Source organism: Gallinula chloropus, assembly GCF_964237585.1.
Source record: "Gallinula chloropus genome assembly, chromosome: 1".
Lineage (NCBI taxonomy): Eukaryota > Metazoa > Chordata > Aves > Gruiformes > Rallidae > Gallinula > Gallinula chloropus.
Window position 1 is genome coordinate 121,813,038 of NC_140085.1, and position 24,713 is coordinate 121,837,750.

The 24,713-nt window shown below is 43.0% G+C and overlaps 1 protein-coding gene across 1 annotated transcript in view; it reads left to right on the forward strand.

The window, feature by feature from the left end:
- Positions 1-2,318: 2,318 nt before the first annotated feature.
- Positions 2,319-24,713, forward strand: part of MED14 (mediator complex subunit 14) — a gene marked incomplete at its 5' end in the record, with an annotated part of 37,165 nt that continues 14,770 nt past the window's right edge. Inside the window, 16 exons of the mRNA XM_084273546.1 lie at positions 2,319-2,500; positions 4,376-4,402; positions 10,777-10,882; positions 11,557-11,730; positions 12,482-12,611; positions 12,909-13,037; positions 13,396-13,503; positions 14,343-14,475; positions 14,954-15,104; positions 17,896-18,007; positions 18,650-18,775; positions 19,649-19,727; positions 21,313-21,472; positions 21,883-22,077; positions 22,642-22,776; positions 23,201-23,277. Of these exons, the coding sequence (XP_084129672.1) occupies positions 2,319-2,500; positions 4,376-4,402; positions 10,777-10,882; positions 11,557-11,730; positions 12,482-12,611; positions 12,909-13,037; positions 13,396-13,503; positions 14,343-14,475; positions 14,954-15,104; positions 17,896-18,007; positions 18,650-18,775; positions 19,649-19,727; positions 21,313-21,472; positions 21,883-22,077; positions 22,642-22,776; positions 23,201-23,277 (2,024 nt within the window). The remainder of the gene's footprint in view (positions 2,501-4,375; positions 4,403-10,776; positions 10,883-11,556; positions 11,731-12,481; positions 12,612-12,908; positions 13,038-13,395; positions 13,504-14,342; positions 14,476-14,953; positions 15,105-17,895; positions 18,008-18,649; positions 18,776-19,648; positions 19,728-21,312; positions 21,473-21,882; positions 22,078-22,641; positions 22,777-23,200; positions 23,278-24,713) is intronic.

Genomic DNA, 24,713 nt, shown 5'->3' on the forward strand with positions numbered 1-24,713 from the left:
CCTGGAGAGAGTCCAGAGGAGGCTATGAAGGTGATTAAGGGCCTGGAGCATCTCCCCTATGAGGAAAGGCTGAGTGAGCTGGGACTGTTCAGCCTTTGGAAAAGAAGAACGAGGGGGGACCTTGTTAATGTTTATAAGTATCTTAAGTATGGGATGCAGGGGGAATTGGCCAGCCCCTTTTCAGTGGTCTGTGGGGACAGGACAAGGGGCAATGGCTGCAAGTTGGAGCACAGGAAGTTCCGCACCAACATGGGGAAGAACTTTTTCACAGTGAGGGTGACAGAGCCCTGGGACAGGCTGCCCAGGGGGCTGTGGAGTCTCCTTCTCTGGAGATATTCAAGACCCGTCTGGATGCCTCCCTGTGCAATATGAGCTGGGGAGCTGCTTTGGCAGGGGGGTTGGACCCAATGATCTCTCGAGGTCCCTTCCAACCCCTACAATTCTGTGATTCTGTGAACAAACTCCCTACTAACCACCAGCATTCACCACCTGCTCTAAGGGTCCCAAGTTCAACTCACTGTCCATGGAGCAGCTAGCAAAACAGCCAGCAAGCACTGCTCCTGGATGTAGTGACCCAGCCCCTTCCCACCTGGATGAGCGAACACAGCCTTCCACAACAGGGGGGTCTCCTCTGCTGGCAGCCTGTACAGTGGAGCTGGCATGCCAGCGTGGAGTTATCAGTCAACAGCTCAATACACTGTTTTATGCTCCACAGGGATTATGGGAGAGCTTGCCTGCCAGCCAAGGCTCTGTCAGCTGGCAACCGGCTCATAACCTGGAGCAAGAAACACACTCACATGTAGGACGCAGCCAACTGCTCTTGTGGCTGGCGTAGATGCCTTTTGCCTTGTCAGTACTGTTAAACTGCTGGTTACACACTTCTCATGCTGAAAAATGTTTCCCTTTATCATTTACTTTCCCCTTGGAAATAGGTGGATAAGAGGTTTTTAGAAGTCTACATTTGCTACAAGTAAGGCATTTTCTTCTCTTTATTAAACTTTGAAAAGTTGGATATTTATTGTCTATGATGTGCTTATTTCAGGGATTTCTTCGTAAGGCAAGAAGTTATGATTTAACACTCAGGTGAATTGTGACAGAAAACTCTTGGGGTTAATGCAGTTCCTTCCCTTACACAGTCCACTAGTAACCAGTCCACGAAAAAAAAGTTCATCTTCAATTGTTTAGAGACCTTTCATCTTCCCCTCTCTTTTCAGAAGCCTCAGTTAACCTGCAATAAGGAAATAGGCAGAAGCTGCCATAGTTTAGAGATGCCACTGGCCACTCCTCCCTCCTTTTTCCGAGCTCTAACAGCGGTGGTCAAGGAGGCCATACAGCTAGCTACCCCTCACCTCCACTCCATCGCCCGGCATTGCTCCGCACCCCTCACAAATGCTTCACATTTCCCAAGTCATTAGAAAGGGATTAGCCCAGCCAGCGCCTAACACAGGCCGTTGTTTCACTGACAGCCTGAGGAACCCCATCAAAGGCTCTTTGAGTCGCTAAGCCCGTAATCTGGTTCTCCTTCACCCCCTATTTCATTAACGCGGCCTGATACAATGGGATACAATTCTCCCCCCTCCTCAGTTATCTTCCAAGAGCCGCTTCAATCGGGCGGTGCCGGGAAGCGCTTCAGGGAAGGCCGCCGGCTCCAGCCCTTCTCCCCAGAGCTCCTTCTCGAAGGCGGCGCCATTTCCCGTCCCGGCCGCGCCTAACCGCCTCCCACACGCCGTACCCCACGACGAGCCACACAGGCTCGGCCCCTCCAACTTCCCTAACCAACACCAGACCGGCGCGCAAACCGGACTCCCAGCCACAGGCCCGCCCGGGGCCTGCAGGAGAGGCGCGCCCGGCCGGGCGACGCGCCAACCCGCCACCGCTCCCGCCTGGCCCTCGGGCAGCTCCCCGCCCCAACGGCTGCGCGGCCGCCGCCACCTGCCGGCCCCGCCCGCGCACTGCTCCTCCCCCTGCCCGAGCCGGGCCGGGCCCAGGGCCCACGCCGCCCGACCGGCCGGCCGGCCAGCCCGCCCCCCACCCCCAGGCAGGCTCTCCCGGAAAGGTTCTCTTTCCGGTCCGCCACAGCTGTTCGCTTCCGGTTCCGTGCCCCCAACATGGCGGCGGCCCCTGCGCCGAGCGGGTTGTGAGCGCTGCGGAACCTCCTGGGTTGCCGCCGCCGCCGCCCGCCCCCGCGCAAGAGCCTGCGCGCGCCGCTGGCCTCCCCGCTCCCTCCGTGCGGGGGCGAGTCGGGCCGGGTGCCGGTGCCGCCGGCCGCCCCGGGCCCCCGAGCGGTTTCTGCCCGGGGTTGAGGCGCTGCCGCCGCCATGGCGCCGGTGCAGCTGGAGAGCAACCAGCTGGTGCCGGCCGGTGGGGGCCCCGCGTCAGCCCCAGCCCCGCCGGCCCCCGGGGCCGTGACAGCCGCCGCCAGCCCCGGGTACCGGCTCAGCACCCTCATCGACTTCCTCCTGCACCGGACCTACGCCGAGCTCACCGTGCTGGCTGACCTGTGAGTGCCCCAAATTCCCCCCCCCCCGGCCCGCTCCCGTGCCTCTCCCTGCCGGGCTCCCGGGGCTGGCGCCTCCCAGCATCCCAAGAGGATGCCGAGGCCTCGCCGTGGATCTGTCTCGGACCCCGGCCGGGACCAGAGTGGGGTGAGGCGGTTACTCCTTGTCCCACCTGGGGGAAGCGCCCTGCTCGTGCCAGTTTGTCTCTGCATCGGGCTGTATTCCGGGGTCTGGCAACAGTTGCTGAGTGATCTGTCGTAGAGAAAATGATTGTGGGCAACACGGAGCAGGGGGTGGTCTTGTTAAACGCTTAGGTTCACCCCACGCTGTTGTCAGACCCCCCAGCTCTAGTGTTAGTACTGATGTTGAAGTAAGTAAAACCGAAACAGGCGATACTGGGGTGTTTTCAGATGCTGCACCTCCTGAGTACTGTCATTTAAAGATTTTGGAGAAATAAAGTAAGTTACTTACGTTTACCTTATGAGCTGCTGTGTTGATGATGTTGTGCTTGAAGTGACAAAGCAAGGGAGTGTTTTTTGGGCCAAGAAAAACTTCTCTGAAAGCATCTGGACTCTGAATAAGCCAAGCCTATTTATCTTTTACTTTAACCTTAGGGGTTCTTGTGGGGAACCTGTTTGTTTTAAGAAGCGACATAGAGTAGGTATAGTTCTTGTAAGATCCTGTACCTGGTAAGTGTGTAAACAGAGTTTTGCTTGATTTGGGGTTAAGAGCATTCAAACTCTGGAAAGGACAAAGGGGGGTTTACAATTGTAGTCTGCTTTGGAAGAGCTTCCAGAATGTCAGTCAAGAAGTCTCTCCCATAGATTTCTGGTCCATGTAGGCAGTAACTGATACCTTACCTGTTCTTGTAGGGGCATGTGCCTGTTGTGCCTTTTATTCTTGTTTTAAGGTGTAGAACAGGTCCTTTTGACTTGAATACATAATTCAGGTGCAAAATAAAATGGGTGGTGTGAACGACACCTGGAGAATGCTCTGAGCACTTTGATTCACCCATGTAGTTTATAAGCTCTGTGATGCCCCCACCAGAAGCAGGGAGAGCTAGAGTTTTTCACTGTGTTTCCCCATAAAGTATGGATTTGGCTAGTAGAAAGCCCAGCTGGAAAGTATTCTACTCCTTTCCTCCAACAAAGTGATCTGTCATTCTTTCACCAGCACCAGTCTAGTCCTAGAATGACGGGGAGAAAACCCCCCAAACAACCAAACCTTTTAAAATGAGGTGCTTGTAGAAGACTACAGAAGGAAATCCCCTCTCTGCAGTAGCAGCTGTCATGCAGGTTGTTGATGAAGTTCTGGAGTATGGCATTTCTCCACTTTGAGTCTGGTTTAAAAGGGAAGAAAAATCCCCATCGTTTCAGGCAAAGCAGGAAAGAGTTGATTTTAACACCTGCTGCAGATGTTCTTGGGTTGCTGCTCTTGAGTTAATTAACTGTAGTCATGGCTGCTCTGTGAAAGTCATCAGTTGCAAAGCACAGGCAGTGATGCTTCCTGGCTCACTAGGCTAGCAGATATCTTGAGTTCTCAGCAGCCTTCATCAGGCTTTTAAATTACTGTGACCAGTTCCAGCATACCTGGCACAGAGTAGTGGCAGGTGCCCTGCAGTGCTGTTACACTTGATTTTATTTATTCCCCCCCCCCCCCCCTTAACTAGGCTGCTTTCTAGAGCTGTCAAACTGCTTCCTTCAAGGAACATGTAATTTCATTGTCTTGAGGAAACATTAACAATCATAGAAATTTTGAAGTGCTCTTTATAGGCATCTAGAAGTTCTTGTACTTAGTTCAAGGTTACTAACAATTTGTAGTAGCCTAAAATGTAATAAAACTATATATAATATGGATTTCTTTCTTTTTTAATGTAGGTTACCAAGAAAGACTGATATGGAAAGGTGAGTTACAATAAGTCAACCTGTAAAGCATGTCAAAATATAGAACTTTGGTTAGGGTGCTAAGGTTAATATAGAAATGCTTAAATTAAATAAAATTCTCTCTTCATTTAAATTTTATGCAAGAAAAGAAGCCTCGTCTGCCTTGCTGTTACTACATAGCTTCAAGATTTTTTTCAGCGTCATTGGCAGTGTTAGTTTTTGTTGAGTTTTGGTTTTGTTGTTGTTTGGACAAACTGTTTGGACAAACTGTTGCTGTTATAGTAGGTGAACTCTGTTAAGGGCTTTTTTCTCTTCATGAATCTTGAAGCAATGAAGTGATGGTAAAGCTGATGTTAAAGGGAATTGTGAGAACCTAAACAGATTCTGGTTAGTATGATAAAGAATCTTTTTGTTCAGAAGTTCAACAATTAAAACAAGGTAAGAACCTCTTTCCTGTTTGGGGTTGCCTTTTTTCCCTGTGTTGTCTGACCTTTTTTATCGTGAGCATCACTTTCTCCTTCTGGTCTCTGTAGTTTTGAAATGTGAAGATTATTAGAGAACAATTGTAAGGGACCAGAGCAGGCTTCTTTGCTGCTGCCCTCTGCCCCCACTGGCTCACCCCACCACCACCATTCCCCAACCCCCTTCCCCAAGATGAAAGAACTTGGCTTAGTTTGTTTCTTTTAATACATTTTATGGAAGTTAGCCAAAAATTGTTTCCTTTACTTGTGCTGACATGCTAATTGCCTTAATTTTCTTTGGAGACCTATAGCAGCTATGATATTCCCAAGAATGTTGTTGAAGAATTTTGTGTACCAGTATGTTTGTTTATTATCTCAAATTTTCCAAAACTCTCATAACATGTGCTAGCATTAATCCTGTTTTTGGGGAATCATAACCTGGGATGATTCCCTGTGCCCCTGTTCTTATGCATAATATTTTATGAAGAGAAATAACCTTGGTTTTGTTGGGTTTTTTTTGTTTGTTGTTTTTAATTATCACTCTATTTGCTGAGGAAATTGCATTCAGCTCTGGTCCAGAGCTCCCTCATACTGGTGGGGGTGCTTCTCCTGTCTGGATATTCAGCATTCCTTGCTAGAGCTGGAATCGACTTTGTGGGACTTACAGGTCTGGAGCAACATGTGAAATCCTAATGGATTACAGATGAAAGAAGACAGCCTTCAATGGTCACAAAGAATGTCCTGCAGTTGAAATTGTCTTGAAGTTAAACGATCGTGTCCTTCACAGAATCACAAGGTTGGAAAAGACCTTTAAAATCATCAAGTCCAACCGTTCCTGTCCCATGCTAAACCATATCCCTAAATACCTCAGCTACCCTTTGTTTAAACACATCCAGGGATGGTGACTCAGCCCCCTCCCTGGGCAGCCTGATCCAGGCCCTGACAACTCTTTCAGTGAAGAATTTTTTCCTAACATCTAATCTGAACCTGCCCTGGTGCAGCTTTGTGCCATTTCCCCTTGTCCTACATCCTGTCACCTGGCTGAAGAGACCATCGCCCACCTTTCTACAGCCTCCCTTCAGGTAGTTGTAGGTGGTGATAAGGTCTCCTCTTTTCCATGAAGTAGCTTTACAGCTCTTGGAGTAAATGTGTGGTTTAATTATCCAGATTATTCTATTTTTCTGAACCTTGAGAGCTGTAATGGCAGCAGTAGTTGGGCTTCAAGCTCTGTTTCTTGATGACATTGCATGCATAACTTGTTGAAGATGTGGTGGTACTACTATCCTCTAATAAAGTTCATATAAAAATCTAAGTTCATTACTACAATGCCTAGCTAAAAGATGCTGTGATAAAAAAAGCTGATAGGAAATTATGCATCATACTTTAATATTGGCTTTCTTTGTAAAGGGTCATTTATTAGTTAGCAGTGATAGGAATAAATAACTTCTGCAACAAAAAAAGTGATTGGCTTTTGTTGTACACCACAGCATTTTTTTTTTTAAACTTAGTATTTTTTATCTTTTCCATTTTATCTTCCAGTAAAGTATTATATTTGGGAAACTTACCTAAATACAGTAATGGTGATGTAAAACTTAACTGGAACTTAGAGCCATGCAAAGTCATTATAATCCATCTTCTCTTGTGGGGAAATGGTGAAGTGATAAAATATTATACCTGCATTCCTGAATAAACAGGTCCTGCTGAGAATTATTTAAAAGACAAGTGTTCTTAAAATGCTTCTGAGAACTATGTAAACATACTCTTTTCCTAAAATCAGGCAGTTTTCCAGCTGGTTTTGCACTAGTTGATGAACAAGACTGTTACTCCTCAAACTTGCAGCAAAATCTGTCATCTACATGAGATTTAAAAAAAAAAAAAATCCAAACCTTCAGAACTGTTGTAAAAGCATGTTATTTGTGACTTCAGCAACAGTGAGACTGCACACCTAACTTGTGTGAAACATCGAGTTCTGTTCTTTTCTAGTGACAAAATGACCGTTACTTTACCCCTTTCATAGACATGGATAGTAATTTTGGTTGCAGTGGTACCTTAGAGATACTCGGTCCAGCCCTCTGCTTGAAATAAAAGACAGTTTCAAAGTCAGTTTGGGTTTCTCAGGGTCACAAACAGTTGAGTTTTAAATAGCATGAAGAATGGAAGCCCTGCAGCATTTCTAGGCATCGTGCTTCAGTCTTGGACTGTCTCAGCACATATTAATTTGTTTTCCTAATTTATAACTGTTTCTTTCACTATTTTAGTTTGTGGCTGTTCTCCATCAGCCTTTTGCACTTGAGAAGAGTCTAGTTCCATCTTCTCTGTAACACCTGTTATTTGAAGCTAGCAGCAGGATCTCACCATAGTCTGTTCTTAAACAGAAGCAAACATGGCTTTCTCAGCCCCTCCTCCTACATCACGTACATCTCGTAGCCCACTTCTGTGCAGTGCTCTTTGTTGGCAAGGGAGTATAAAGCTGGGTGTAGTACTTCACATCTAGTCTCAAAAATACTGACTCAAGATGAACTACTGACTCATTGGCCCAGGCTGCCCTGGTGCTAATATAGCCTGTCGCTGTTCCAAGAGCACGTTGGTGATGTCTGTCCACCAGAACTCCTAGGTCAACTTCTGCAGAGCTGCTGCCCAGCTGTGCTGTTACATGAGATTGTCATGTTTCCAGATGCAGGACTTTGTGGTTTTGCTGAACTTCCTGAGGTTCCTGTTAGCATTCTTCCAACCAGCTGAGGCCCCTCTGTTTGCTCCTACCAGTTTGGTATCACCTGCCAACTTCCAAAGAGTGCATTTCTTCACATCATGATGGAGATGTTAAATTGTATTGAGACTTAAGGAACACCACTAGTAACCAGCATTAAAGAAATCCAGCTGGAATCCAGTCACAGCCCTTTTTTCCTGGCACTACACCTACCTTGTAGTCCATTTACCTGTGCCGTATCTTGCCAGCTTAACTGCAAGGATACTGTGGGAGATCTTGTTGAATGTTGTGCAAAAGTCAGTGTAAATGTGTTCATCCTGGAGAAGGCAATTGCACTGGTCAGGGATGGTTTGCCCTGGTTCATCTGTGCTGGCCATTCCCATGCTACTTTCACGTTTGCTATTTATCTGGATATAGCTTCCAGAAAGATTTGTTCTGTGAATTCTCTTCTTAATTGAGCTTAGGACAACTGGCCTGTAGGTCCCTGGATCCTTCTTGGCCTCCTTGAAGGGCATAATGTTTGCCTTTTTCTGGTTGTGAAGGCTTTGATCACTGAGACCTTTTGAAAATGATGGAGAGCAACTTCACGGTGGCATGGATCAGCTCTCTCAGCATCCTTGGATGCATCCATGTGTCAGGCTTGCTTCAGTTGTCCTGCTGTAGCCAATGCTTCCCTCCCCCAGACTCAGCTACTAGTCTGAAGGATCTGAGATCAAAAACCAGTAAGACCAAGGTAAAACATGGAGTGCCATGGTCATTAGAAGGCTTTTCAATGTGCTTTGCTTTGTCTTTGTGAGGCCACATCTCGAGTAGTGTGTCCAGCTTTGGGCCCCTCACTACAAGAAGGATGTTGAGATGCTGGAGCTCATCCAGAGGAGGGCAACGAAGCCGGTGAAGGGACTTAAGCATGAGTCCTGTGAGGAGCGGCTGAAGGAGCTGGGGCTTTTTAGTCTTGAGAAAAGGAGGCTGAGGGCAGACCCTATTGCTCTCTACAACTACCTGCAAGGCCATTGCAGAGATGTCAGGGTCAGTTTCTTCTCTCGGGTGATGAGCAATAGGACAAGAGGAAATGGCTTGAAATGGCACCAGGGGAGATTTAGGTTGGATATCAGGAAGAATTTCTTTACTGAAAGGGTTGTCAGGCACTGGAACAGGCTGCCCAGGGAGGTGGTGGGGTCACCATCCCTGGAGGTATTTAAAAGGCATGTAGATGAAGTGCTTAAGGACATGATCTAGAGATGGACTAGTCAGAGTTAGGCTGTGGTTGGACCAATGATCTAAAGGGTCTCTTCCAACCCAGGAGATTCTATGATCTTCCTTGAATAATTTCCTTTTGTAGAGCCCAGCATAAGGTCTGTATCTATAATGAAGGGTAAAGGAGCACAGCAAATTTGAGACTTTAGGGTTTTAGTAGAGAAGTAGATGTGTGTGAAGCCGTCATTCAGGGATGATGGTGGTCAGTCTGGAAGCAGGATTCCATCAAGTACAAGTAACAAGTCTTCTGTAACTTCATACATGTGGTTTTAATAAAACAACTACTATAATACTGTGTCTAGTTTTATCAATGATTCTAACCATTAAATTGCTGTGCTTTTGTCTGTTTTGTTGGGGGTGCAGTTCCTACCTTTGATTTCCAGTCACAGTACATCAGTTTGATTTTCCTCTTGCTATTGTGCTGCTTTCACCACAGAGTTTTACTGACATAATTACTAGATTTTAGCAACTTCTGCTACTGGCTTTCTGAGGTCTCACCGTGGACATCTTTCAAATCCCATAAAGTTTTTCTGAACCTTTCAAAATTCTCAACATCTTGTTCTCATCACACAGTTACGACTGGAGCAGTATGTAAATACAGTGGCTTGTCCACCACTTGAAACCTTCCTATCAGTTTGAGCGCCATGCTAAAACATGCGCTACAGGACGCCGAGAAGTTACTGGCTTAATGCCCAGGCTCTTGGATGAGGTTTGTAGTATGAGATGCAAGAAGCTGAGCCAGATGGTTTGAGTTGTGCTTCTGGCCTAAATGTTCATCTGCTACAAGCAGATTATGCTTTACTTACAGCACAGAAGAGTTAACCTTGCTACAGGAACGCTTGAAACAAGCCCTATCCATATTTTGAGTATGTGTTGTACAGATTAGGGTCAGAACACTGTGCCACTTTGGTTTGGTAGATGCCAGTATCTCTTGCACCAATTAATATTCTTTTAGTCCAAGTGCTTTTGTTACTTCAGAAAACTGTATCGGGAAAACATCTTGGTTTTGGGTTTTGTTTCTGGGGTGGGCTGTTGGGGTTTTTTTCCCAAAGTAACTAGAAAACTTCAGCGAAATTAATGAATTGAGTGTGTAGAGAGGGAGAGCAACCTCTAGAAACAGAAGATGAAATGGTATTTCAGAGTGTATGGTATTACATATCTACAGTGTAGATGTGTTTCTTTTTTAAGGCATCTACAATGTAGATCTGTAGTGAAGGGGGAAAATCAGTGTCTGCCCTTATTACATTCCCTTTTATGAAAAATAACTCTTGAAACATGCCAACATACACGGCCTCATTTTGACTGTCTCATATAAAGCACGATGGGAGAAATACTGTCAGTAATTTCTCCTTACCCCAATTTCTTTGCAGAGCAGGAGTGGAGAAGAAAGTAAAAGGGTGGGGGGATTTTGGTGGCCTTCCCCACTACCACCTTGTTTCCTGGCAAAATGGTAGCATGTTGTGACATACTGAGTAAAGATGTCTTAAAATTACGAGTGTGGTACTTTTTTTTAGCACCTGATTTATTTATTTTTTTTTGGTGAATGTGTGTGTAATGTTACTGCCAGGTCCTGTATCTCTGTATGTGTCTACTTTGAACTTAATCATAAGCTCTGGGGAAATCCTTTATAACTTTATACCTTATGAAAAATTAAATTGTGTTCACAGTGGAATTGTTTCCCTTAAAATCAAGGACTGATTCATTCAAGTGTGCTTTTTTTGCTTCCCCAAGCAGTCTTGGTTAGAATCCATTTCTGTTGTTAGCATTTAGGTTTTCAGAACAGCAAGCTCTTTTTTTTCCATGTTCTAATCAAGTCAAGCCATATATTAGTGATGCCTCCATTAACACAATTAGAAGTTATCATTACAGCTTTGGGTGTTTTTTTTCTTTTTGATTGGCACAGAGTTAAATTGCAGCTTTATTGTATATCTGCACACTGGCTTAATGTACCTTTGTGGGGTTTTTTTTCCCAGGAAAATAGAAATAGTGCAGTTTGCAAGTCGTACTCGCCAGCTGTTTGTGCGCTTGTTGGCCTTGGTTAAGTGGGCGAATAACGCTGGAAAGGTGGAAAAATGTGCGGTAAGTTACCAACAGGTCGGTATTCAATAACCTCTGAGTGATGCAGGATTTTGGTACACTCTTAACTTCTCCTTACTGTAGCAAGATTTTTTTTTAAAAAGCCTATTTCATAGGTGACTTAATACTAAATTATAATAAATTTCTTCCTATTTAGAATTTGTATAATGTCTTTCAGCAGTACGTATTCCCAAATACTCATTAGAGTGGGGAAGGCTTGTCTGCACATAGCTTCAGGAGTGCTTTGGGATTAGGTGATAGGACAAGCAAGATGGTGATCTCAGTGTGTTTTTATTATCCCTTTCGTCCTGCCCTTGGTTAAATAAGATCAAAATCCAGAACGTTGCAAAAAAACAAAAACCAAAAGCCTGGAGTGATTACAAACAAGTATGGTTGCATTCCAGTAGCGAGCATGAGACAGAGCTGTGAGGCCTGACAGATCCTCCATAGCATCTGAAATGGCATGCAGATTTGAAGTGTCCTTGCATGCCAATGTAAGGAATGGCCAAAACATTCATTCTTTTTTTTTGTTTTCTAGAAGTGATTAGTTGAATTGGAAGTGACAGATAAAGTCATCTCAGTCATGTGCACTGGATAACTGAATATAAAGGGGCACTGATTTGTGCATTTTTTGAACACATACCTTCTTTTTCTTTCCTTCTCCTTGTCCTCTACAGATGATATCAAGTTTTTTAGATCAGCAAGCCATTCTGTTTGTGGACACAGCTGATCGCCTGGCATCGCTAGCTAGAGATGCCTTGGTTCACGCTCGGCTGCCTAGTTTTGCTATCCCGTACGCTATCGATGTCCTGACAACTGGATCGTACCCACGTCTGCCTACCTGCATTAGGGTAAATAATGGGAGGGGTGGAATCCCCTGCACAGCATCAAGTGCATGCTTATGAAACTAATGGTGTGTGTGCAGTTGGAACTGTAGTTGTAGCAGAGGCTTAGTGCCAGGCCTCTCCAGCGTCAGTTTCTCATGCAAGCGCTTCCTTGTTTGAACAAGTTCTGCTCTCCCAGTAAATCGTTCTCTCCTTTTAAACTAGTTCTGCTCTGGGATGAGCATAGTAGCAGTGCTTCTTCCTTGGTTCCCAGCACATGCTGAGCCACCATCCTAGGAAAATGAAGCGCAAAAAGGAGATACTGACATCTGTTGTTCTCAGAGGCTTTGCCTGTATTTGGAAATGTACTGAAATGCTTCCCAACACTCTCTAATGCTGCTGCCTTTTTTTACTGCTAAAATGCAGAGTAACAGGATTTTGTGAAGTAATATGAACAGTGCTACCTGTGACTCAGATCTATAGCTACAGATAAGGATTGACTTTCAAATCTTAGTATTTAAAAACAAGTTTAGCCTGGTGTGTGGCCCTGAATTTATTTAGTTGATACAAGTTGAGCAATTTTATTCGTTCATCAGCCTCAGGTAAAATGTAATCATCTGGAAAACAAATCTGAGTGTAAGATGTAAAACTTCACTTGTGAGTAATGGTCCATAGTGTTTATATTTGCACTTCTGGCCTGGTTAGTTTTCACCATTGCTGCTGTCAGTGTATTATGCATGTCTGAGATATATAGACTTGTTTGTGTTTATTTTAACAGGATAAAATAATCCCTCCTGACCCAATAACAAAGAGTGAGAAGCAAACCACACTTCATCAGCTAAACCAGATTCTTCGACATCGACTAGTGACTACAGATCTCCCTCCACAGCTGGCAAATCTTACTGTGGGTAAGAAATGGAATTACTTTTTGAAGAATACATTATTGCAGGCTGGTTTAAAATTATTGCTTTAGTGCTAGAGCAAACCTGTATGGGACAGTTCAGTGCTTCTGTCCGTGCTGCTTATTGACCCTGGTTCTGTTGCAGAACCAACTGTTGTGAAGTCTTCAGAGTTGAACAGAAACATAGATAACAGAGCAGAAACCATAGGGAAATAATCCAGTGTGAGTGCCAGGAGCTACCACACTGATACTCTCAGGCATCTCAGGAGACTGAGTGAAACAGAGCTTTTTTTTTCTTCCTTAGCCAATGGCCGTGTGAAGTTCCGAGTTGAGGGTGAGTTTGAGGCCACCTTGACAGTGATGGGTGATGACCCCGACATCCCCTGGCGCCTTCTCAAACTGGAAATTTTGGTTGAAGACAAAGAAACTGGTGGTAAAATATTCAAACCTTTACAGTTTCATTTTAACATGATGTTCATCTCTGATTCTGTATAAGTCGTGTTTATGCTAGGTCTTTTGCATGTCAAAACAAGATAATGAAGCTGTCTATACTTGGCCTGTTTTCACTTACCTCTGTATGCTTTTAATACCTTAAAAAATGGTAGGTTGTGACGGTGTAGTAGACTGACTCAAGTTTCCAGGGTAAACCAAGGATTTTGTTAGAAATTCTGGTACGGAAACTGCTCAGAACTGCAATTTCTTTTTCTGTTTTTCTATTTCTTGTTTTTTTAAAATATTTTAAATACCTAGTTTCCTGATGTCTAATGTGAATTATTTTTATTTCATGAAAGATGGCCGAGCCTTGGTTCACAGCATGCAGATCAACTTCATCCATCAGTTGGTGCAGTCACGGCTGTTTGCTGATGAAAAGCCACTTCAGGACATGTACAGCTGTCTACGTATCCTTCTGAGAGTTGTTTCTGAACGAGCTGTTTAACGTAGCCTTGCTCTTCCTGGTAGCTGGAGGTCAAGAAAGATGGATTCTCTGTTAAACTAGGGAGAAACGTCTGGATGTGGACTACAAATTACGGCCTTGGAAACAGTTATTCTCAGGTGCCAGCATGTCAGATTTGATTTTAAACAATCAGCAAAGGTAAAGGTGAGGTACTCAAGACAGCAGCTGGCTGCATCTGCTGATTTCTGAGACAGAATACAGTGCTGACCTGGAAGGTATGGGAGCTGATGATTCCTGCTGTCAGGAACTGCTGTAAGATGATGATGGTGTATTAACTCTGTTGAACCTGTGTGAATAATAAAAGGTGACACAGCAAGTGCAGGAAGTAGTGCGCTGATTTTTGACGTGCAGAGGGCAGATTGCTTGTCAGTGTGAAACAGTTTTCAGTGAAACAAGGTTCTGCAGAAAACGGTGCAACACTGTCAAGCAAACAGAACCGTGTTATTTTTAGGGTGACTGTGGGAGATGGGGTTAGTGGTAACTATACCATGATTTCATTTTTTTTGTTAGTGATCTTTTCCACAAATGCTGATAAGAATTAAAATCTATAAAACAAAGCTACTGGGACACTCTTCTCTAACACCCTGCCGCTAGATAAGGTGGAAAAAACCCAACAAATCCCTAAGCACAACCTCTGGGAAGTATTTGATGCTGTTTGTATGTTTTCATCTCTGGATTAGAACATGAGTGTGTTTTCAGGTGTTGTCCTGACTGGCTTTTTGTGAGGAGTTTATGTAGTCTGCAGACTTTTTGGAGGTCATACTCCTTAACCCGATCCGTCAGACTCCTTCTGCTTGGCGCTGCAGCTGGAAGTCCTGCACTCACAAACACTAATGCTGATCCGGGAGCGCTGGGGGGACCTTGTGCAAGTGGAGCGGTACCACGCAGGGAAGTGCCTCTCGCTGTCTGTTTGGAAGTAAGCTCATTTTAAAAGGGCTGTTAGCAGACAATAAGTGGAATAATGGGAGGGGGGTTGGAATTGTACTTTTTTTGATGGGAGGCTCCTAAATTCTCATAACTAAGTGCCTAACCTGTCGCTTACCTTGCAAAGTGAGGGATGTACATTAATGTGCAGGAGAATAATGGAGACAGTTAGAAATTAGCTCATGTTTTTGCAGATATCTAAATAATTTGTCAGTCTTTTACTGCAGTTACTGCTTGACTTGCACTAGGTAAACGTTTAAAAATCAATCCAATTTGTGTTCTAAAACTCTCTATAGTTATAGTTTACAAACAGTTCTGTGTTAAAATGGAAGCTTGAAATAACATGTTTTTCTCAGTTCATCTGACTTAATCTTATTTTTACCAGAACTCTCAGAATCAAGGTTTAGCTACTGAAATGCATATTTTCTACTGTCCCAACGAGATGGTTTAATTATTCTTTTCATTTTAAGTCAACAGGTGCTTGGCAGGAAAACAGGGACTGCATCTGTTCATAAGGTCACTATTAAGATTGATGAGACTGATGTCTCAAAACCCTTACAAATATCTCATGAGCCTCCACTGCCAGCCTGTGATTCCAAACTGATGGAAAGAGCCATGAAGGTAAAGATTAACTTTGCAGTAGGCATCTAGTTTTATAAATCAATGTAAAAATGCTTGGCTGTTCTAAATGCTTAGAAAGAGCTGTTTCCAAGATTTCTAGTCAGCAGTTACTCTAGGCTGTGTTGTGTTTATGTTGGGACCTAAAATTATTGTTACAAATTACTGACCATGACTTCATCTTAAAATTACATGTACTTTAAGGTGCATTATATACCACCTATGAGATGGAATGCTGAGTCTGGGGGGAAGACAACAGCAAAGGCTGTTACGGTTAGCGTTTGGCTTGAAATGCTTTGTAGAGAGCCAGCTCTTCCCTTTCTTGTCTTGGAGAAGCTGCCTGAACTTCCTTGGAAAATCCCCATGTCACTTGAGTTGGCTACCCAACAGTGCTATTCACTTTAGAAAATCTTACAGTGTGATTTGGAAATCTTGTGCAAAAAGTGGTTTGCTTGTTACAAGTGTTAGGTGAAACTTGGTTTTACGTTCTCACTAATCAGATTGTCACGTGGCCTGTTCCACCCTGTCTTTGTATTGTTCAGTTTCCTTTGTGTTGAAGGTGGGATGGACAAAATGATCCAAAATGAGTAACTTCAGTCAACTTCCTACTTGGATAAGGCTTCACTGGTGATAGTTCTAGACCTTGGTTAATGATAGTTAAGAGAAACTGCTTTTTAAGTTTTATAATTAGTCATAGAATGGTTTGGGTTGAAAGGGACCTCAAGGATCATCTAGTTCCAACCCCTCTGCCATGGGCAGGGATACCCTCTACTAGCCCAGGTTGCCCAAAGCCCAATCCAGCCTGGCCTTAAACATTTCCAGGGACCAGGCTTCCACAGCTTCTTTGGGCAGCCTGGGCCAGGGCCTCACCACCCTCACAGTAAAGAATTTCTTCCTAACATCTAACCTAAATCTGCCCTCTTTCAGCTTGAAGCCATTGCCCCTTGTCCTGTCAATATACTCCCTGTTGAACAATCCTTTTCCCATCTTCCTGTAGGACCCCTTTAAGTATTGGTAGTCTTCTGTAAGCTCCTCAGCAAGTCTGGCTGTGATATATCAGAATGTTTTTTTGTCATTATTTCTTGCAGTGTTTGGGTAGTTTAAGAGACTTGATAAACTGGAGTGGATGGTGTGGGTTTCAAACGTTCGGTACGGTTTTTCCACAGGGAAAAACTCCCCGGCTCAGACTCGTAACCTGTCTTACAGAGCTCTCTACTGATGACAGCCTTCACCTACAACCTGTACTTTGTATTAAGGCTCTTGGCCAGTCTTTTTACCAAGTCTGTATATGGTGAATGTCAAGAACTTCCTATGTTTGGGCTGCAGAGGGATGGGAGAAATGTAGCACAGCATAGTAGACCTCTACTACTAGAGCAGGAATTCTACTATTAATATAGTAATTATATACTGAATTTACTCATTTAGTAGCCTAAATTAGCATATTTAGGCTACTAAATATACAGTTAATTTAGCAAAGGTACTGTGTTTATGCCTAAATCCAGAAAAATGTGCTTTGCCTAGAACATCTGCTAAAGTTCCAGTGGAGCTGATGCAATCTGAGCTCACTGAATCAGGTCTACAGACTGTAGATGAAGATATGATGCCACTGTGAATTTGAGATTTATCAGAGTTAATGCTGACTCTCTTTATAACTGCTTGCTCTGAGCTTAAAAAAATAAACTATCAGCTATGGTATATACACTGCTGTTCTGGTGTTTGAGGAATTCTCAGCTGCAATGACGTAGATAGCACACTGTGTTTCTGTTTATTTAAGATACTCTATAATACAGTGGCATGAACAAATGTTTGTTGAGGAAGGTTATTGTACATTAACCTACTGAAAACTGGCTGTAGCTATAGAACCTGTAGTCGCTTGTTTGGGAGGGAGGTTTAACTCATAGCAAAGGCTAAGTGGAATGCTCTTGTGGATGGATAAACACTTGATTTTTAAGACCTTGCCTTGGAAAGCTAGTCTTTAGGGGAAGGGCAGTCTGGTATATATGAAGGCATGTACTGAAATTCTTTATAATTCTGTGCTGGTCTAAATCTTAAGTGCATTTATCTCTTATGCTGGAATAAAAATGGAGTTTGCTCAGTTCAAGGTGAATTAATGTGAGGTTAACTAGAAAAAAGGTTTGCAGTAATCTGTAGCTTTAGTTAATGCAAAAATATGCAAACAACATGACTGTAACGTGAATGGATAGACATGCAAGTACTTCAGATTAGGATGTGCAGGTAAACTACAGAGTATATAAGTGGTGGCATAAGCTTTGGCACTGGCAGTGCAGCAGCCTGCAGATGTAAGGCTCCAGATACTTCTAGGTTCAGTAGGGTTGCTCATATTCAGTGTCTGTCACTGAATCTTCACTGCATTGTTACCCCATCAGCAGGAGTAAAAACTAGTGTGTTGTCTTTCATGCTACTGCTATTTGTTTATGTAGAGGCAAACATATTCTAAGAGTGCTGGTTTGGGGGAGTTTATGGATTTGGGGTTCTTTTTCTTACTTTAAGCTAACTGCATAAGTAATGGCATAATTGGTGAAACTTCTTTTCTCTTACATTTTCTTCTAGTCTTCTCTCAAAAACCCTCCCACTTCCTGCTGCACAGACAGAATCTTATATTAGTTCATATTTTATAGTGATCCATACAGTCAAATTAATGGTTCCTTTGGTCCACCACAGTTCTAAGAGCGTTCTTTCTGAGGTGATTGTTCTGTTAAGTAGCTTTGTTCCAGTGTGCTAATGCATAAAGTTTACACATCAGATGTTTAACTTGCTCGCTGTTTTTGTACAGATTGACCACCTATCAATAGAAAAACTGCTAATAGACAGTGTCCATGCAAGATCTCATCAAAAACTCCAGGAGCTGAAAGCCATTCTAAAGAGCTACAACACTAATGACAATTGTATGTGTTTTCTACTCAAGTTTGTTTTGAGTTAAAATCCATTTGTACCTAGGAATGTTTTTCTTTCTTCTTGGTGTTTCTTGTTTTCATTAATTTAAATTTTAAAAATGCAAAAAGTTAAAGAAGATGTGATCAGAAATAAGAAGACTAAGCTTTAAATCTTTCTGCAGTGGTAACTGTAAACTACTCGTACATCTAAATGCAGCGTAATAGGTGAAGCTGATAGAGCATTATAGACTGGGTTGAAGGGTTAAAAATTGTCTTCCATAAAACTTGCACGTATTCAGAATGGAAAGCAAATTATTCACTATCTTGAGCTAGCTTTGGATGAGACTGCTTAAACTGTTGTTGAAACTATTGGGATTTGAATGGTGCTTATAATCATGAAGCAGTGGGTTTAAAGATATTCAAGGCTTAATAATTTTCAAATGTGGTCTGTCCTTTTTCCATTGCTTTGGTACTAGCACAGTTTTCACAGAGAAAGTCTTACATTCAGATCCCTCTCTATGCTAACAGTGTAATAACAATGCCAGTGAAGATTGCTTCTATAAAAACAAACAGGTTTTGCGAATGTAATGGGCTGTGTTTTAATGTGATGAGCTTGAATTTTGTGTCAGATTATTAACATCAGTTGTTGTTTAGCATTCATTGAGACGGCGCTTCCAACTCTTGTCATTCCGATTTTGGAACCATGTGGTCGATCAGAGTGCCTGCATGTGTTTGTTGACCTCCACTCTGGAATGTTTCAACTGATGCTGTATGGTGTTGGTAAGTAGGTGCAGTAACAGGTTGTATTTCATACCTTGCAAGAACCCTGCATTTTGAGGTAATTTTGGATGAACAATTCTGTAAGTGAATGAAGGTAATGGAAATGAACACCACACTTGGTCATTATCTTAGTAGTTAAGTGTGAGGAACAGAGAACAGGATCTTTGTGCTTAAGAGTAGCAGTTCAGTTAGGTATATTTTAAGACAACACTAGACTAAATATTGTTATGCATTATTGCAATGCATATTCTTTATGGCTCATGATTCCTAGGTTGTGCTGTTAATGGATGCAGTCTTTTCATATGGACCCATTCAAGAATTGTCTTATGTGACCTTGTACATCTTAAGTTCCTGTTCAAGTCTTAACTTCAGGTCTCAGATTGCTTAAGAAAAGAAGGAAAGTGAGTTCTTTTAGATTATTTGCTTGTTAACCTACTGCTGTGGTTTTACAAGCTCTATGGATTACTTGTGTATCTTGATATCTCACTTAACAATGAGCCAGATAGAGAAGACACGGGGCAGCAATTACAAGTTGTGCCAGGAGAGGTTTCATCTCAGTATAAGAAAGAAAATTTGCTTCTACAATGAAAACAATTATTTGCTGGAACAACCTCCCCAGGGATGTGGTGGAGTCGCCATCACTGGAGGTTTTTGAAGATGCAAATTGGACAGGGTGTTAGATAATCTCATCTAGGCTCCTTTTCCCATGAAAGGTTGAACCAGGTGATCTTTTAAGATCCCTTCCAACCTGGGCTGCTCTCTGATTCTGTCATTAATTGTTTGTTAAATTAGATGAGGCACTTTTAATGAAAGTTCAAAATTCTGTTTGAAGAGCAGATGTTAAGGCCATTCACTCACCTCATGTTCTTGCAGATCAGCTGACACTTGATGACATAGAGAAATCTGTTAATGATGATATGAAGCGCATCATTCCTTGGCTCCAGCAACTCAAGTAAGTAACTTGGACGATTGACTTAGTTTGCATAGAATATTCACCATGTTTGTATGTTGCTTGCATGGCTTTGTGTTTTACCACAGTAGGTGGTATACTTTCTCGCTGTTGTAAGCAACCTGGAATACTTGCCATCTCCTCTAAATAGGTGGAGGATCTCCTGCTTTGGCTTGGAGTTGATTCCATAGTCCTCCTTTAGTCTGCCCCTTTACACATGGCCTCATGCATTGCTGTGTGCATGCTATGCTGGAAGTTGTTTCCCTTTAAGTCAGTAGCAGACCACTTGCTTCCTGAGGGTCTCACTCTTTTTTTGTTCATGTTCATTTTCTATCTCCTTTATTCCACTCTGTTTCTACAGCTGAACTCTGCTTGTTTCTCAGCAAGAACGATCTCCCTTCTCACAGTACAGAGGAAAAACCAGGAAGTGGCCTAGGACCATTTAAATAATATCTGTTTACCTTCTAACACTTCAGCCCTTGCTGGTTTAAATCTCTAACCTTCCTTCCATAAAGCCCTGAGATTTAAGCACAAGATGCATTTGGCTTCCATAAGAGGTGGTAGCAAATACAAATACAGTTTGCATTTGCATGAAAACTAAGTCCCACCTGCTCTGTCATTTTGGAAATTCCCAGTACTCTGAGCTAATTGCAGGGTGAAACCTCTATTTGAGGAATTTTGCTTCTAAAAGGAGCACGATGACGCATGAAGCACTGGCACCCTGGAGAAACTAATCAACCTCCCTTTGTTATAAATAATGTACTGGAGATAATGGCTGGGGTAGTGCTGCAGTCTTTGAGGAAGCTAGGCAGGCCCACAGTATGTCTTTTAGGACAGCTACATCTAACGCATATCTGTGAGAACAAACATGGTGTGTTGTGATGGAGACATGCTGTGTACCCTCAGTTTCCACTGCTGTTTTCAGTGGAAGCTTGACTGAAAATCCATGATACACGTTTCTGAGCTCCTTCCGAGCCTAGCTCGGCTTTCTGGCCTTGCTACTACATCCAAAATCCATTGGAGTAGGACAAAGTTTAATTCTAAATGCTAGAAAAACTTTGGTGTCTTGCATATGGTTCTTCATCTCCAAACTTCTTCAGGTGAATGAGTTCGTTTATAACATAATCTGGAGTGACATCCAGTTTTGGTGACTGTTTTTTACTGTATTCCTTACCAGCATACAGAAGTAAAGCTTTTCTTTTCTATCAAAAATATTCAAGTTTCTAAAATGTAAAATAACTGTAATTTGCATGTTTTTAAATTTGTCCCTTCTCTATATTATAATTTCATTCAGTGGCATACAAAGGTTTATTTTTTGTGCATTCCTTTCAGCAAATAATTTCAGGGGTTTTGTTCTTAGATTAACAGCTGTGTTACTCAAGCTGAGGCCTATATGTAAAGATAGTAATAAGAAAATATAAACTCATTAAACTTTCTGTGTGATTTTCTGTATATAACTTGTGCGGCGATGATAGATGTTGACTTAGAATACAACTGACTCTTAATTTGACACTAATTCTCTAAACAGCAGTGCACTAGAATAACACAGAACAGTTTCAGGGTACTAATACCTCTATTTCAATGCAAGGTTCTGGCTTGGACAGCAGCGTTGCAAACAGTCTATAAAGCATCTGCCTACAGTGAGCAGTGAAACTCTACAGCTAGCTAATTATGCTAACCATCCAGTGGGAAACCTTTCCAAACATAAGCTGTTCATCAAACTCACTCGCCTTCCACAGTACTACATTGTAAGTACTTGAGAAATGCTTCTGTCTTCTACCAGTCCTGGATATACCAGGCAGTTTGTCTGTTGCATTGTTAACTGTAACATTAGGAGCCAAGTGATTGACATAATCCTCTAGTCCCCTCTCCCTCCCTTCCCTTGTTCAGCGCATTTGTTAAGTGGTCAGGCTTATAGAGGAGGGGACGTAAAGGTTTATTACTCGGCAACCTTCCCATGCTCTTCATGTTTCCTGGAAGTTTAGTCTTCCTTTTTTTCTTGCATCCCTTTCCTAACCACAGTATCAATGTCTTGAAAAAAGACTAATGTGGGTTGTTTTGGGCGATTTGGGATTTTTGAGGGGGAGAGGATAGGAACTGACATAGACATATTCTTAGCTTGAGGGTCTTCTCAAATTGTTGTTTTGTTTCAATGTAGGTGGTAGAGATGTTTGATGTTCCCGGAAACCCCACAGAACTGGAGTACAAGTACCATTTTCTCTCTGTGAGCTACGCTGAAGGAGATGACAACCCTGCTACTGCACTTTTATTACAGCAGTTCAAGCCAAACATTGAAGAGTTGGTACTAGACACGAAAAGTGGGAAGCAAATGAAAAGTGGTGTCAAGCGCAAGGTGTGTGCTCCAGAAGCCATTGGGCTGGTCACAGGGCACGAAAGCTAAACACGTGTTCTGAGCATCAGTACCAGCTTCTGAGCAGTGCTGTTGCAGAACTTTGTATGGCCAGCAGCGTACTGGTGTGGGGGCTTGGTTCCCTGGACGCTTCCTAGGGAGTTGTTGGGAAACTTCTGTTGCAGCAGCTGTCTTTAATCCATGCCAGGCCTTCTCAGCTCTGGTACAGAGCCACGTCTGAGGTGGCTCAACTAGCTTGTTTACACTGTGTGATACGCTTTGTGCCATGAAGGTGCAGTCTTCAGAAGACTTTGTGGGGGTTATAAGAGTTACTTCTAGGGGTCAGGCTGACATGGCTGACCTGGCATGCAAATACTGTTTTAAGGAAGGAGGTGATGATAAAATTAACTGAATTGCTTCAGTCCTGGAGAGGACCTGATTCTCCCAGGAGCTCGTACTCAGGGTGTGATTCATGTAAAACTTGGCTGAATTAGATGATTTTCTGACATATTTTCACATTGTGTGCTCCAAATGTGAAAGTACATTTGTCTTTATTTTTAATTCCAGTTTTCTGGTGATCCATGTTCCATAGAACCCAAGAAACCAAAACGGTCTGGAGAAATGTGTGCCTTCAATAAAGTGCTCGCTCATATTGTAGCCATGTGCGATACAAACATGCCGTTTATAGGGCTTCGTATGGAGGTGAGGATGAAAACAGATTTGGAGTCCTTATTCCCCTCTGCTATTCCTGATTCTGTCATCTGGGTGTGACTGTTCAGGAAACTTGCAGTCATGTGTTCACTTTGGAGTTCCCCTACCATCTGAGCCCCCCTGACTAATGTTCTACACCGGGTTGCTGTAGCCTTGGTAGAGCTGACTCTCTGATACCAAGGGCTGCAAAAAGCTTGAAAAAGCTGAGGGGAAAAGGGAAAATGAGAGGATGATAAGTCATGCTTGTGGGAGCAGGAGGGAGACACCTCCACATCAGCTTTGCACAGCCTATGTGTTGCCTTTCCAGTGCTTGAGGATGTGAAACAGCTGTCACCCTTGGGGGGGGGGGGGAGGGGAAGTGAGTTGTATTGATTGACATTTCGCTTGGGATAACTTCTTTCTTGTTCATTCCTAGTTATCTAATATGGACATTCCTCACCAAGGAGTACAAGTAGAAGGAGATGGATTCAGCCATGCAATTCGTTTGTTAAAGTAAGAGGATGTGCACCCATGCTTCATTTCAGTACTGTACTGTATATATGCTCCAGAGAAAAAAAGGATTGTTTGGAGAGTAACACTAAAAATAGCAGGGCAGGGTTTTGTTTTTTTTTTTACTTTTGCTTTTTTTGATTGGCTTTTTTATTATTGTGTATCTTGCACACATGTTGAAGGCAGTACTGGAGAAAGAGGATAATAGAAGAGTAGACACAGAGCCAGTTATAATTCCTTTATTAGCCTAAATTGGGGAAACTCTGAAAACAGCCTGACAGTCTTCAGTCCTAAAATGAGGGCAGTGCTAAGGAAGATATGGTGGTGATTTGTGAAGGTGTAATTGCACAGCCCAGAATGCAAAGGTCTGTGATTGCTCAGCCTGTCTCCCAGACCACCAAGTTCTTTTTCTGCCAGTCAGTCCCTACTCTTTGCTGTTGCCTGAGCTTATTTAGGCCCAAGCACAGGACTGGGCATATGTTTCTGATAAACTTCATGAGATTCCCATGCATGTTAAGCACTCCCTTGAGCATCATGCAGATTATTGAAATTATTAAATAGCACTGGCCTCTCTTTCTGCCCTGAGGAATGCCAGCCACGACCAGCCCCTAATTGAAGCTGCAACTGTTGACCACAGTGCTTTCTACCTGGCAGCCCAGACAGTTTTTCACACTTCCAGGAGTCGCCATCGAGACTCACCACTTAAATGTTGGATCATGTTATGAAGTAAATCAGATAATACCTGTTTGAAACATAAAAATGCAACCCCCAAAGACACCTTCTAGAGTAAAACCTTAGCTTCTCTTATGCTGCAGAAATTTGTAGTGGTATAAAGGCATCGGTCTCTAAATGCATCAGGCCCTAACATTTTAACTTGGCATATGCGCAGAGGAAGTGCTGGGAACTTGTGAGCTGAAGTTGAGTGGTACATGAGATTTCAGAATAGGCTTTCAAGGGATTTGAAAAAGTTGGGCATGTTTTTTACTTTAAGCTTTATTTAGTCTCCCCTGAGTTTAATTTGCACATCAGGATATGAATAGATTAGTGGGTATTAAGCCAACTGTCAGGTTGTGCATTGAATTTAGAGTGAGCTTGCTCTAGAAGGCAAACTGATTCGTTAACTGAGGTTGCCACTAAACTTATTTATTTTTGTCTTCTTTGGCTTGTTTCTCTGTTATAAAAGCTTTGTATCGGTGAGCTCTTACTTCACCAGGAGATCTGGGCAATTTGTCAGATCCTTCAGCAGTCTGTAATTTCCAGGTGTTGAATCCATATAAGAATTGGTCTTAACTCAGAGTGCTCCTGCAACACACTTATTACAGCCCTTCAAGAGGAATGGGGTATCTTGCTGTGCAGTCCGGCTGTCTGCGCTGTTGATTTGCTCATTCTTTCATGTGCAGACTTTGAAGTCCTTCAGGGAGATGTTACAAGGTAGTAGT